This window comes from Rhagoletis pomonella, unplaced genomic scaffold, assembly GCF_013731165.1.
Source record: "Rhagoletis pomonella isolate Grant_MI unplaced genomic scaffold, Rhpom_1.0 Rhpom_scaffold_00013, whole genome shotgun sequence".
NCBI lineage: Eukaryota > Metazoa > Arthropoda > Insecta > Diptera > Tephritidae > Rhagoletis > Rhagoletis pomonella.
The window spans coordinates 9,386,270-9,400,559 of record NW_023458567.1 but is presented as its reverse complement, the minus strand read 5'-3'; the positions used below and the strand labels follow the sequence as shown (position 1 = coordinate 9,400,559).

The window sequence follows — 14,290 nt, the reverse complement described above, 5'->3', positions numbered from 1 at the left end:
AATAGTGGCAAACCATTTCACTTTGAAATGACGTGCTATAGATATGACCGATATTGTATGTATGCTTCCTGATTTATTGCTAGATTCACGAAAGCAATTTAATTGAAAAATTATTATTTTTTGAATTCAATGTGGATACTGACAGAATTTTTCACTTAAACTGCTGGTGGAACCGCCAGATAAATAAACTTAAAAAACGTACCTTTTTTTATGTAAAACACAAATTTTCTCTAAAAAACTCTAAGGTTGCATAAACTAAATTTTGTTGTAAGCTAACTTTTTTCTAAACGTTATTATTTTGTAACACTTTTGTTTTTAAACAAATTTTACGAAACAACATAAATTTCGTAAATCTTTAAATTTTGAAGATTAAAATTCTTAATAAATTTTTAATTATTTAAAACTTCTCTAATTAGTCGAATCTAAAAATTCCAAACTTTTTATATAAACTTTAAGTTTTTGGCTTCGAACTAAGCCTTAAATTTAACTAAGAAATTATTGTTCATAAAATTTTGTTATGTTTATTTTTTTCTTTTATAAAACATTTGTGCTTAGATAAATTTTACGGATAAATCCAAATGTTGCGAAATCCGTAAATTTTGCAGTAAGCCTAATGCCGCATGTACACTTAGTTTTAAATAAAATTTTTTTTTTAAACATAATTTTTTCTGTTACATTCCAACTTTTTGTTAAATTTCAGCTTTTGTTAAATTTTTGTGAAAACGTAAGTTTTTTAAGTATAATTTAAGTAGTTCAATAAAAAATTTCATTGAATTATTACATTTTTTCCTGATTAAAAAAAAAAACATGATTAAATTTTAATAATTTTATAAAATTTCAGTTTTTAGGTTAAGTTTTTTGGCACAATTCAGAGTTTTTGTAAGCTGACATTTTTGGAATTATTTTCTGTTATAAAGCTTCTAGTGTTGCATAAGTTGCACAAAAAATATAACACCAGTAAAAAAGCGTAAATTTTGACATAGAACCTATATTATTTGCCAGCATTGTAATATTTTTAGTGAAAGAAAACTGCAATAAATTCCAATCTGTTCGATCAAATTTCAGTTTTTGGTTAAACTGTTTTTGAAACTTTTTGTGTTCAAACATAAAACTTTTAGGAATAATTGAAATAGCTTTGTCAAAATTTATGTTGTAGCACCAAGCCATCTATTTTTTAGTTTTTTCTTTAGTATTAATAAAATCAGATTGACTTGAGCTCCAATACAATTTTTGCCAAAAAACAATTTGAATTTAATAAATATTTTTATATTAATTTTTTTATAAAATTCCAATTTTTTGCTCAAAGTTTAAGAAGTGCTTGGCAAACTGCCGATTTCATCAGCAAATTAAGTGAAACATGCCTTTTTTCCTTTTGTCAGTTTTCATATTAAATTCAAATAAAAAAAGTATTTTTCGCTTTAATTGCTGGTGAAACCGACAGTTAGCCAAATACTACATAACATTTGAGCAACCACTTGATAAAAAAGGAAAACAAATAAAAAGATGAAACTGGACTGGAAATATTAATTTGAGTAAATTTAAATAATTTTTTACTTTTTTATTTTTTGAAATTTTAATTTAATGCAATTTATCTTAATTATTTTCTAATTACCCGGAGTACTTTGTGACCAAATTTACTTTAAATTACTTTAAATTTCTGATTTGTAGTTTTTTAGTATTTTCTTATAAACCTTTTGACAAAATTTTAGGTGAAACATTAACGTTTTGTAACGGAATCATTTTGAATTTTAATATATTTTTTTTAATTATTTGTTTTATTTTTTAATTGTTTGTTTTTATTTCTAAATTTTCTTTTCTTCAGTTTTGTGGTTAAATTTTGTGTGAAATATTAACTTGAGTGTTTTAAATAGTTTTTTTCTTTTCATTTTTGCTTGTTTAATTAAATGTAATTTTATTTTTTCTACACTAGTTGGGATACTTTTAGACAAAATTTCAAATTTCTATTTTTTTATTTTCTTTTTTTTTTGTTTTAAATATATTTTGATTAAATTTCAACTTTGTGACAAAATTTCAATTAAAATAATAACTTTTTAAAACATAATACAATTTAGTTTAAATTTTTTTATTATTATTTTTATATTGCAAGTGCTTGTTTTTTCACATTTTTTTAAATTTCTTTTAATAAATTCCAAGGTTTTGCTCAAGTTTCGATTTTTGGTTAAATTTTGGGTGAAATATTAATTGTTACTAAAATTTAATTCAGTCTTAATTATTATCAATTGTATTTTTTTCTTAAATTTCAGGTTTTGAGTAAACGTTGTTCAAAACGCCATTTTCACCGGAATTAAGTTTAATTTGTTTCATCAATTTGATTTATGAATTCTTGATATTCTATATTATACAATTTTTTGAAAAATTTCAGTTTAAAAATAATATTGCTTAAACTTACTGCAATCACCTTGAAGTCCCATCCAAGCCAAAATTACCATACGACCAACCCCTTCACAAGCCTTTCACTCACTTAAATTTTTCATGGAAAAAATAAATTTGCATAAGCGTGTGTATGTAGTTCAGCATTTCTGCCGCAATGCAATGCGCCAAACAAGCGAATAATAGCAACGAATGCAAAAACTGGAAGAAGAGAGGGAGCTCATTTGTGTTGAAACAAAAAAATTCTAAGTGCCATTGACCTCGAATGCATTTGCCTGCAAACGAAAATCCAGCAAAAAAATGTGAAGGGCCACCTGCCCACTTTGCTTAACGGCTACACAGTCAAGCAAATAAATAGCTTTCCATACGCCTACGTCAGCTACAACATTTTTTCTTGTAGTTGCTAGGTGGCAGTGGCAACTAACCTAGCGGCACCACCTGCCGGGTGTATTTTTTACACTTTATGTTGGCTTTTTGTACTCGGTCGTAATACATACAAAGCAAATATATGGTGCTACGGATAATCACTGATGAGATAAAGCAGCAAAGATAGTAGATAGCTGGGGGAAGAAACTACTGTGCCTAAATCTCTTCCTCAAGATAGTTGGAATCTGATGACGATTACCTGATGGGGGCTTTGAGACGCTTGGGCTTAACAGCATGCCACACTTGCAAGTCAAGCTTTCATGGAAAACTTCAAGGTATTTCATGCTATTGGTATACTATAAAAAGTTATATTCAATCTAAACGCCCATTGTTCACAGCCCTTTGATTAGATTTTTAAATAGCATTGCCATTTACAAGCAAATTGTTGTTAAATTCAATGCCGTTATTGTTTATCGGTTAATACTTAAAGTGAGCGCATACACGCAACACGCGATACCGGCTGGTCCGACCAAATTCAAACGAGTGAATTGAGGCACGCGGTGAGAGAGTTTGTATGCCAATAAAAGGACAGTGTGAAAATGCTGCCCACAAAGCTTGGCGAACTTCAATCGAGGACTGGTTTTATTTTCCTAGTCAGTCTATTCTTGCTGAACTGGAGCGCGTTCTGTGAGGAAAAAAGTTCCACGGAAGACGATTGCGCTGCGATCGCCGCTAATAGCACCTGCAATTGCACCTACAACGCCTACGAGTCGGTTGTGATTCACTGCAGCGCCAGGTATGAAACGGCTAACATACGGATCACAGTGCTTGATGGAAAGAATGTAGAGATCAGTTGCCAGGGTCGCATTGGCGTGGGCTGCAATGTCACGCATCCCTGCATACCCGCAGAGCTGCTCGCGCGCTTGCCGCCCTTAGGCCGCTTGCACGAAGTCGGCTTTCTCAGCGTGCGATACTGCTTTCCCTTCAGTGAAATTTTGAAGCAGTTGTCGTTGGGGCAGAGCGACATCTTGCAGGTGCATGGCTTGGAATTTATACCCTTACTACAGCGGCGGGATTTCGGCAAGGACCAGATGATGCTGAAAGAAATAGACAGCTTGGAGTTATTAGCGCAGAGCTTACATCATTTTCATGACGAGGAATCATTGACGCTGGTCGCACAATTACCATCGAGCGCGTTGCCTAAAGAGCAGCAATTAGAGGAAGATATTTTGGGCGCTTTCGTCCAGCTACGCTCACTGACAATCGATACGCATTTCAAGCAGTTGCCAGTTGGTATCTTTCGGCCAGTGGCGCGCACCCTAAGTGAGCTGTTTTTGCTAGGATGTCTTCGAGAGTTTCCGCGCGTTGCAATCAGTGCGCTACGAAACTTGAAGCAGTTGACTATGTCGGGCCACCAACTAGAGTCGCGCTTGCGCGCAGATGATTTCGACGCGCTTTCCACACTTACAGAACTAACGTTACGCCGTTGTGGCATTATAGCGTTGCCTGCGCGTATTTTCCATCCACTAGCCGCAGTGACGCATCTAACTTTAACCGGAAACAAGCTGCGCATGCTACCCGCTATACTATTGGCGCAACAGCGACACCTACAGTTATTGGACCTCAGTGACAATCAGCTGGAGGCGTTGCCGGCTGGGCTCTTCGCGTCGACAACTGCGCTGAAAAAGCTTTATTTGACATATAATCGATTGCGTCGCCTAAGCGCAGATCTCTTTCCACCGCAAAATGCCCTTGTGGAGCTCTATGTGGATTTGAATGAGTTGCGCGTCATTGAAGTAGGCACATTTGCGTATGCGCGCCACCTGCGTGATTTGGTACTAAGTCACAACAAACTTGACTGGACGAGCGCTGAATCATGTGTTGTACTCGAGGGAGTACGTCGCTTAGAAATGCTTGGTTTGCAAAACAATTCGGTGCGCTACCTATGCAATGAACTAGGCGCGTCTAATTACACCCTCGCGAATTCCTTACGCTTGCTTGATGTGCGACAAAATAAGTTTACTCATCTAAGCGCGCAACTCTTGCACGCGCTAAATAGGAGTGAAACGCTGCGCTCCATAAACCTGGAGCAGAATCCTTGGGCTTGCAACTGTGAGGCTCAGGCGCTGCATGCGTTTGTGCGTAGCAATCGCGTACGCTTTCCTGAAGTGAAAAATCTAAAGTGTAATGAGCCAAAGCAAGTGCCGCTGGTCGAACTCGCTTACCGCGACTTCTGCCTTCCTGATTTGGGTGTCAATGCGACGCTGGTTTTTACTTTAATCAGCGTGTCGGCGCTTAGCATACTGATGATCTCCGTCGCACTCTGCTACTATAAGTATAAACTGCAGCTGAAAATTTGGCTATACGCGCACGGCGCGTGTCTGCGTTGCATCAGCGAAACTGAATTGGATCGTGATCGCCGGTATGACGCTTTCATCTCTTACACTCACCAAGATGAGCACTTCGTCGAGCATGAACTTCTGCCTGGGTTGGAACGGAGCACACCACCATTCAAGGTGTGCATACACGTGCGCGACTGGGTGGTGGGTGCGTTCATATCTGAACAAATTATCGACTCTGTGGAGCAATCGTCGCGTACGATCATCGTTCTATCGCAGCATTTCATACAATCCGAGTGGGCACTCATGGAATTCCGTATGGCGCATCAGCGCGCGCTCAATGAGGGACGCACGCGCATCATACTGGTGATATATGGCGAATTGACGAACACAGATCTGCTGGATCAGGAGCTGCGCGCATACCTGAAGATGAATACGTACTTGAAGTGGGGCGAGCCGTGGTTTTGGGAAAAGCTGCGCTATGCTATGCCGCATTCGCGAGTCGGCTGGGAACGTAGTGAACGCGGCGGGAATAAGCGTTTTAATGAGATTCCACTGCATGCAGCTATGCTTAGAGCGTGAACAATTGACGCGCTTTGTGTGTAGGTGTTTGCGTCAGGTTAATGTCTTATTTTTGTGAGAGGAATTGTGTAAAAAATGCTTATTTAGAATATATGTTTTATTGATAGTAAATTGCTGCACTTATCGATACCAACTTTCTTTATTATGTTAGTGAGACCCTCTATGAAGACCATACCCGTATCTGAAGATATAAGAGGCGTACAGAGAATACATTAAGGATCTTACGGGATCGGATCTCCAACTTAATGAACTAGGTTAACTTAAAATACTAGGAGCTAAGGCAAATATACTTCTGCTGGGGACTGCCTGACTGCTTTTATTTCCACGACAGTCGGGCCTACGTAACTCGAACTACTCAGATTTATTTCTGACCAAGGACTGTCACTGACCAGAAGAGCCTTTAAACTTTGTTTTAGAGGTTGTTGGAGTCCGTATTCCACTTGGAAATGGGCGAGCTACAGCCATAATCGCGAAATCGCATGCAATTTCCAGTACCGGTAAAGGTCTCTCGCCTTACCTGATGGGGACTTTGAGGACGCATACAGGTCGCAGGACGGCCGAACAAATTTTGGAGCACAACGATGGCCAAGTTGCCGATCGGATTTCTAAGAATTATGGCAGCGTGGAAGAATATCGGGCCGGTTCCAAGCGAGAAAGATGGCAAAAAGCGGAGATATACCTGCAGAAACAGCCTCACCAGACCACCTCACGCTTAGCAGACTGTACCATATCCCCTCGACGCAGAACTTTACCAGCAAGTACAGATAATGCTACCTGCCGAGATGGCACTCCTTTGAGTTTTGTAAGGTGATGCCACAGCTGGTAACTCCGAGCCGTCGGAGGGAAGCAGAAGCCCTCATGGAAATATTTGCACATAAATAAGTTAATTGGCAATGAGGGCCCTAGGCTCATAGATGGGGCGCTAAAAATTAGTGAGGTAGTGTTTTTCAATTTAATTCATGGATTTTCTAATTAGACTTAAATGCATGACGGGGCAATGGGAAACTCCATGGCTAATGAGTTGACGAGAAATGGCGCCTGGGCGTGAGCGTAACGAACCAACTGTGGGTTACTTTTGGAAAGTTGAGCGTCATTTCAGTGCAGCTAACGTTGAGTGACGACCAGGACATATACAATTGCATGGGTTTTCTACAGCTTTGGGGGTAGGAACTGAGCCATTTTGAGCTTTGAAGATGGAGGCAGCTAAAATTATAGCAACAAAATGTGATGATAAGTAAATACGCAGGCTGAGAAAGAAAGTATGGATGCGTTTGAGCACGTTGGCGAAAATAGTAGAAATATAAACAATAAAAGACAGTGGGTAGACGCTTAACTTCTATGCCTAGAAACGGCAACAATTTGAACGGCGTTCAGATTTATGAGTCGCGAACTTAAGCGAATTAGATTCGATGATCGGTCCATGCAAAAACTTTTACAGAAAGCATAACAGACGACCAGTACAAACTGAAGAAGAAGCTCAGTTACGTAAGTGTTTCCCAGTTTGCTGCCAGTTTATGAGACCACAGTATTTTCAGCTCACTCAACAAGATTATTCCAGAATGAACGCTTGATTTATAGGCGTACAATTTCCTAAGCTTAGACTGAATCCCAAAGCGCAAGAAATACCTAGAATCAGCGAGGAAACTCCAACGCTGTGACGACTGCTTAGTTCACCTTAAATTAAGGTCATGCATGCGTGGAAGATTTCGTGGAATTTCATGCTATTAGTATACTATAAAAAGTTGTATTCAATCTAATCGCCCATTGCTGGCAGCACATCTGTACCGAGAACCCTTTGATTGGATTGCTAAATAGCATTGCCATTTACAAACAAATTGTTCTTTAATTCAATGCCGTTATTGTTTATTGGTTAATAAGTGAGCGCACCACACGGAACGCACGATACCGGCTAGTGAAGGTAGTGCAAGCAAATTCAAACGAGCGCAGTTGAACAAAGGGAGGCGCACGGTGCGACAGTTTATTTGTACATATAAGGACAGTGCGAAAATGTCAGGCGAAAAGCTTGCCCAACTTCAATCCAGCGCTGGTTTTATATTCCTAATCATTTTATTGCTGCTGAACTGGAGTGCGTTTTGCGAGGAAAAAATTCTCAGCGAAGATGTATGCGCGGCCATCGTCGCTAATGGCACCTGAAATTGCACCTACAACGCCTACGAACCGATAGTGATTCACTACAGCGTCAGCGATGAAACGGCACACATACGGATAACAGTACTCGATGAAAAGAATGTCGAGATCAGTTGCCAGGGTCGAATTGGTGTAGGCTGCAATGTCGCACATCCATGCATACCTGCAGATTTGCTCGCGCGCTTACCGCGCTTAGGCGGCATGCGCGAGGTCGACTTTCTCGACGTGCGCCACTGCTTGCCTTTTAGCGAAATTTTGAAGCGACTGGAGCTGCAGCGGAGCGACAACTTGAAGGTGCACGGCTTGGAATTTATACCCTTACTACAGCGGCGGTATTGCGGCAACGACCAGACTATGCTGAAAGACTATGCGCCTTCAGCCAGCTGAGCTCATTGACAATCGTTATGAATTTCGAGCAGTTGCCAGTTGGCATTTTTCAGCCAGTTGCGTACACGCTAAGGGAGCTATTTTTGTTAGGACGGCTGCGTGAGTCTCCGCGCGTTGCATTCAGCATATTACGAAATTTGACGCAACTGCTTATGTCGGGCCATCAAATTAATGCGCGTCTGCGCGCGGACGATTTTGACGCCCTCTCCACTCTTACCGAACTAACGGTACGCGGTTTTGGCATTACGGCATTGCCTGCACGGAATTTCCAACCGCTAGCCGTATTAAAGCATCTCAATATAGTCGGAAACAAGCTACGCCTGATACCCGCTACGCTATTGGCGCAACAGCGACACCTACAGTTATTGGACCTCAGTGACAATCAGCTGGAGGCGTTGCCGGCTAGGCTCTTCGCGTCGACAACTGCGCTGAAAAAGCTTTATTTGACATATAATCGATTGCGTCGCCTAAGCGCAGATCTCTTTCTACCGCAAAATGCACTTGTGGAGCTCTATGTGGATTTGAATGAGTTGCGCGTCATTGAAGTAGGCACATTTACGTATGCGCGCACCTGCGTGATTTGGTACTAAGTCACAACAAACTTGACTGGACGCGCGCTAAATCATGTGTTGTACTCGAGGGAGTACGTCGCTTAGAAATGCTTGGTTTGCAAAACAACAATTCGCTGCGCTACCTATGCAAAGAACTAGGCGCGTCTAATTACACCCTCGCAAATTCCTTACGCTTGCTTGATGTGCGGCAAAATAAGTTTACTCATCTAAGCGCGCAACTCTTGCACGCGCTAAATAGGAGTGAAACGCTGCGCTCCATAAAACTGGAGCAGAATCCTTGGGCTTGCGACTGTGAGGCCCAGGCGCTGCACGCGTTTGTGCGTAGCAATCGTGTGCGCTTTCCCGAAGTGATATATGTGAAGTGCAATGAGCCAAAGCAAGTGCCGCTGGTCGAACTCGCTTACCGCGACTTCTGCCTTCCTGATTTGGGTGTCAATTCGACGCTGGTTTTTACTTTAATCAGCGTGTCGGCGCTTAGCCTGCTGGTAATCTCCATCGCACTCTGCTACTATAAGTATACACTGCAGCTGAAAATTTGGCTGTACGCGCACGGCGCGTGTCTGCGTTGCATCAGCGAGGCTGAATTGGTTCCCGATCGCCGGTACGACGCTTTCATCTCTTACACTCACCAAGATGAGCACTTCGTCGAGCATGAGCTTTTGCCTGGGCTGGAACAGGTCACACCACCATTCAAGGTGTGCATACACGTGCGCAACTGGGTGGTGGGCGCGTTCATATCTGAACAAATTATCGACTCTGTGGAGCAATCGCGCCGTACGATCATCGTTCTATCGCAGCATTTCATACAATCCGAGTGGGCGCTCATGGAATTCCGTATGGCGCATCAGCGAGCGCTCAATGAGGGACGCACGCGCATCATACTGGTGATATATGGCGAATTGACGAACACAGACCTGCTGGATCAGGAGCTGCGCGCATATTTGAAGATGAACACCTATCTGAAATGGGACGGGCCGTAGTTTTGGGAGAAGCTGCGCTATGCTATGCCACATTCACGCCGTGGGTGGGAAAGCGAGAAGCGCGTAAGTCGGCGCGTTGATAACATTCCCTTGCAAACGTTGATGAAGCGCGCGTAATTAAGTTGTGCCGCGCTGTGACGGCAACTCAGCGAGAGGCGTAAAATGTCATTGGAAATAAGATGCGCGATAACGCTGCACTGACAACTAGTAATTACAGAGAATTTTTCATATTTAATTTGCATATACACGAGTAAGACACGCTCCACTCGCGACGTCAACACCTCCAATTACTCGTGTTAAACTTTATATCAATTGAATGCTTTCATTAACATATAAAATGCTTGTGCACGCAAGTTTGCGATTTCAACGATGCATGCAAAAAGTTCACATTCAGTCTATCGCCAGCGACTCGCGCGCTTTGAACGAGTATACTAGAGGCGCAAAAATGCGCCAACCACAAAACGCCACTACTTTGCAAGAAGCTGTAATTGTTCTCGCGGATTTATTATTGCTGCTCACATGCCACTGGCTGCCTTGCCAGGCTGCTGATAACAACGAACGGGATTTCACCAGCGACGTTTGCGCCGAGATTGCTGCGAATAGCACCTGCAACTGTACTTACAGCAGCAAATATGATTCAGCTTCTATAGGCTGCAGCAGCGCGGACGGTGGCACGCACATACAAATTTCAATTTACGAGAAGACCGATGTGGAGATATTTTGCACACCAGCAGTGGATATGTACCCGACTGTATCCGCAGAGCTGCTGGCGCGCGTACCGCTGCTTGGAGGGATGCGTAAGTCACTCTTTCTTGGCGTTCACCACTGTGTGCCCTTCACCGAGTTGTTGGCACACATGCAGTTGACGCACGGCAGCATTTTGCATGTACATGGTCTTGGAATGTTGCCTTTACTAGCCGCACGACATTTCGGATATAACCTTAGCTTTTTGCAGACGATAAGTGATTTGGAGTTGCTGGCGCAGCCGCAACAGCGCACATTGGCCGCAGCCCAGCAGTTAGACGATGATTTGTTTACTGCTTTTACGTCACTTTGGAGCCTGAAACTCGACTTGAACTTCACGCATTTGCCGCCGGGCATTTTTCGCCCACTGGGTGCCAATTTAATTGACTTGATGATATATGGCGGACTGCTGGAATTTCCACGCCCAGCGCTAGCGCCACTCGCGTCTCTCAACTCGCTTACCATGATGCGTCATCGGCTCACGGATCGCTTACGCAAAGATGATTTTGAGGAGCTTGGCCTTCTCGAGATTCTTACGCTACATAGCTGCAATATTTTCGAGCTGCCAGCGCGGATTTTTGAGCCACTGACAGCACTAAAGCGGCTGCGCCTAACCTCAAACCAAGTGCGTGCGCTTCCTACTGCACTTTTCGTGGCACAAAAACGCCTGCAGGTGTTGGACCTGAGTCGCAATGAGCTCGAATCGCTGCCACCTGGCTTATTTCACCCGTCCACAAAGCTAGTGAGCTTGGCTTTGTCACACAATCGTTTGCTGCAGCTCAGCGCGCATACACTTCCTACATTACACGCGCTGGTAGAACTTAATTTGGATAACAATGGCTTGCGCGCAATCGCCCCCGGCAGTCTGGCGCAAGCGCAGCGGCTGGAGATACTTATGCTATATAACAATCAGCTAAATTGGACAAGCGCTGAGGCGTGTGATGTGCTCGCGGGTCTGCGCAGCCTCAACACGCTTCAACTGCAGAACAACACGCTACATACCTTATGCGCACAGCTGAGCGCGCCCAACCACACCACCAGCCGCCTGCGTTTGCTTGATGTACGATACAATAGCATAGCGCGCTTGCCCGCGCAGTTAATCCGCACGCTGAACGACAGCACGTCGCTGAAAGACTTGTATCTCTCGCATAATCCATGGACGTGTGACTGCAGCGCCGAGTTGCTGCATGGCTTCGTAAAGCACAATCGCTTGCGTTACCGCGACATGCTTGAAGTGCGTTGCGACGATCCGCAGATGCCGCCGCTCGTTGAACTAACCTACCGCGACTTCTGCCTACCCGATCTAGGCGTGAGCTTGACATTTGTGTTAGCCTTCACTGTGCTTTCGGCCCTCATCCTGCTGGCCGTCAGCACCGCGCTTTGCTACTACAAATACAAGCTGCAGCTGCAAATCTGGCTTTACGCGCATCGGCTGTGCTTGTGTTGCATCAGCGAGACTGAACTGGATCGCGATCGTAAATATGACGCCTTCATCTCTTACGCGCATCAGGATGAGCACTTTGTCGAGCACGAGTTGCTGCCTGGCCTCGAGCATGGTACGCCGTCATTCAAGGTGTGCATACATGTGCGTGACTGGCTCGCAGGCGCCTTTATATCTGAGCAGATCATTGATTCAGTGGAACAATCGCGCCGCACAATTATTGTCTTATCACAACATTTCATACACTCCGACTGGGCGCGCATGGAATTCCGCATGGCGCATCAGTGCGCCTTGAATGAGGGACGTACGCGCATCATACTGGTGATCTATGGCGACTTGGAGAACGCGGAGTTGCTGGATCAAGAGCTGCGTGCGTATCTGAAAATGAATACGTACTTGAAGTGGGGCGAGCCGTGGTTTTGGGAGAAGCTGCGCTATGCTATGCCGCATTCGCGCGTCCGCTGGGAGGGCGACGATTGCGGCGGGAGGATGCGTTCTGATGAGATTCCATTGCATGCGGCTATGCTGAGGGCATGAACAATGGGCGTGCTTTGTGCGGAGGTGTTTGCATTCGATTATTGTTTTATTTTTGTAAGAAGAATTGCATAATAAATGTTTATTTTCATTATGAATATTAAATAGTAAGTGATTACACTTGTAGATTAGAAATCGACATTAAATATGTTTTTAATGATTTATACTTTCTTTGAATATTTTTCGAAAAGCGACTACTTATCATTTAGTGAAACCAGAGTTGCCACATGTCTGATCTTAAGCGTGGAAAAATGTGAATCCACATATAGTCTACTGGCATTTTTAAAAATATGAATTAAAAATAAAAAAAAATTAAAAACGTTTTATAATAGTTTAACAATATAGTTGCCGCTTGTATTTATTTTTATTTATTTTTTATTATAAAATAAGTGAGAAAATGCGTAAACAAAATTTTTCTTATAAGTTTCAAAATGTGGGTACTTAAGTAAAAGTAAAAAAGAATAATTAACTTAAAACAGGGTTGCCACTCAGCTTGGCGATTTGATTTTTAGGCCCGAATGTATAAAGGAATGTATAATAAGGATAGCAAACTAAAATAAACGATTAATTGAAGACAGGGTTATCACATGCATCACCAATATGATTAAAATAACAATATAATCTTTTCTTTGGTGATATTGGTTCAAAAAAACACAACAATTTTCACATAAAAAAACTGACTTAAAAAAGTTTAATCCTTAATTACTTTAGAACAGAGTTAACACATAGTTTTTTGGCAATATAATAAAAATTTAAATTTCCATACTAAGAAATTTTCAAATATATTTAAACCGATAAAAAGATAAACTTTTTTAATAAATTAAGAAAGGAATTTTAAGATTTTTTAGCACGAAAATTTAAAAGAAAAATACCACACATTGAATATTGGATTACAGTCGTCAAAAGAAGTAAATTGTTAAAACCAGGGTTACCGCATGCATAGGCAACATAATAAAAGTTGAAATGTTGGAATGGAACACTAATTAAAAGTTTTTAATTCAGGGTTACCACAGAGTTTTGGGATTTTAAAATTATCAAACACAAAAATTATAAGAAAATTTTGAAAAAAAAATTTACAAATTTAATTTTCACTTAGAAAATGACTTCAAAATATTTCGGAGTGGGTTCATTGGACAAAAAAATTCAAAAAAAAGCTTAGTTGGGTGCAGAGTTATCGCAAAGAATAAGGTAATTTTAAATTTCTATAAGAGTTATTGAATTAAAAAATCACTTTTCAGTAGCTAAGAACAGGGTTATCAATTTCTTTTTTGAGATTTTTTAATTTAGAAAAACAAAAAAATTGTCATTTACCTCATAAATACATAAACAATTGGCAATCTGATTATCAGTCTAATGGCTTTGAAAAAAGCAATTATTCTTCACTAATTATAACGACAGGGTTGCCATATATGTATAAATTTGTTTGAAATCTTTCTGTCAGCCTCCATGGATCTAGGGAGCTCACTATATAGCCTTACCCCTTAGTCTTCAGCCCGCTCCACTTACTGTGTGAGGGCTAATCAGCTGCTCTTTATATCTGTGCTTTTTTTATAATTTTTGTGATAAAAATTTTGAAACTTGTAAGCTGTCTACTTACTGACCAGAAAACCCTTAATTTGTCAAAAAATGTCAAGCGGACGCCTAAGGACACACATGCAAGACACTCTAGCGATTGGCAATCAATATGAGCTGTCATGTTAACTATCGCTGGTAAGGTGCTCGAAAGCGAATGAAAGGAGGAAGAATGGAAAGAGTGAAATAAGTAAAGGAACTTCACAGGAAAATCTACCAAAAAAAAAAAAAAAA

At 41.4% G+C, this 14,290-nt stretch overlaps 1 protein-coding gene across 1 annotated transcript; it reads left to right on the top strand.

Annotated features, from left to right (window-relative positions):
* The first annotated feature begins 3,356 nt into the window (after positions 1-3,356).
* LOC118748335 lies at positions 3,357-12,543 on the top strand. The gene is made up of 5 exons (XM_036482710.1): positions 3,357-5,674; positions 7,877-8,158; positions 8,206-8,796; positions 9,024-9,761; positions 10,120-12,543. Exons 1-5 carry the CDS (start codon positions 3,357-3,359, stop codon positions 12,485-12,487), a joined length of 6,297 nt encoding a protein of 2,098 aa, XP_036338603.1. The 3' UTR covers positions 12,488-12,543.
* Positions 12,544-14,290: the final 1,747 nt, after the last annotated feature.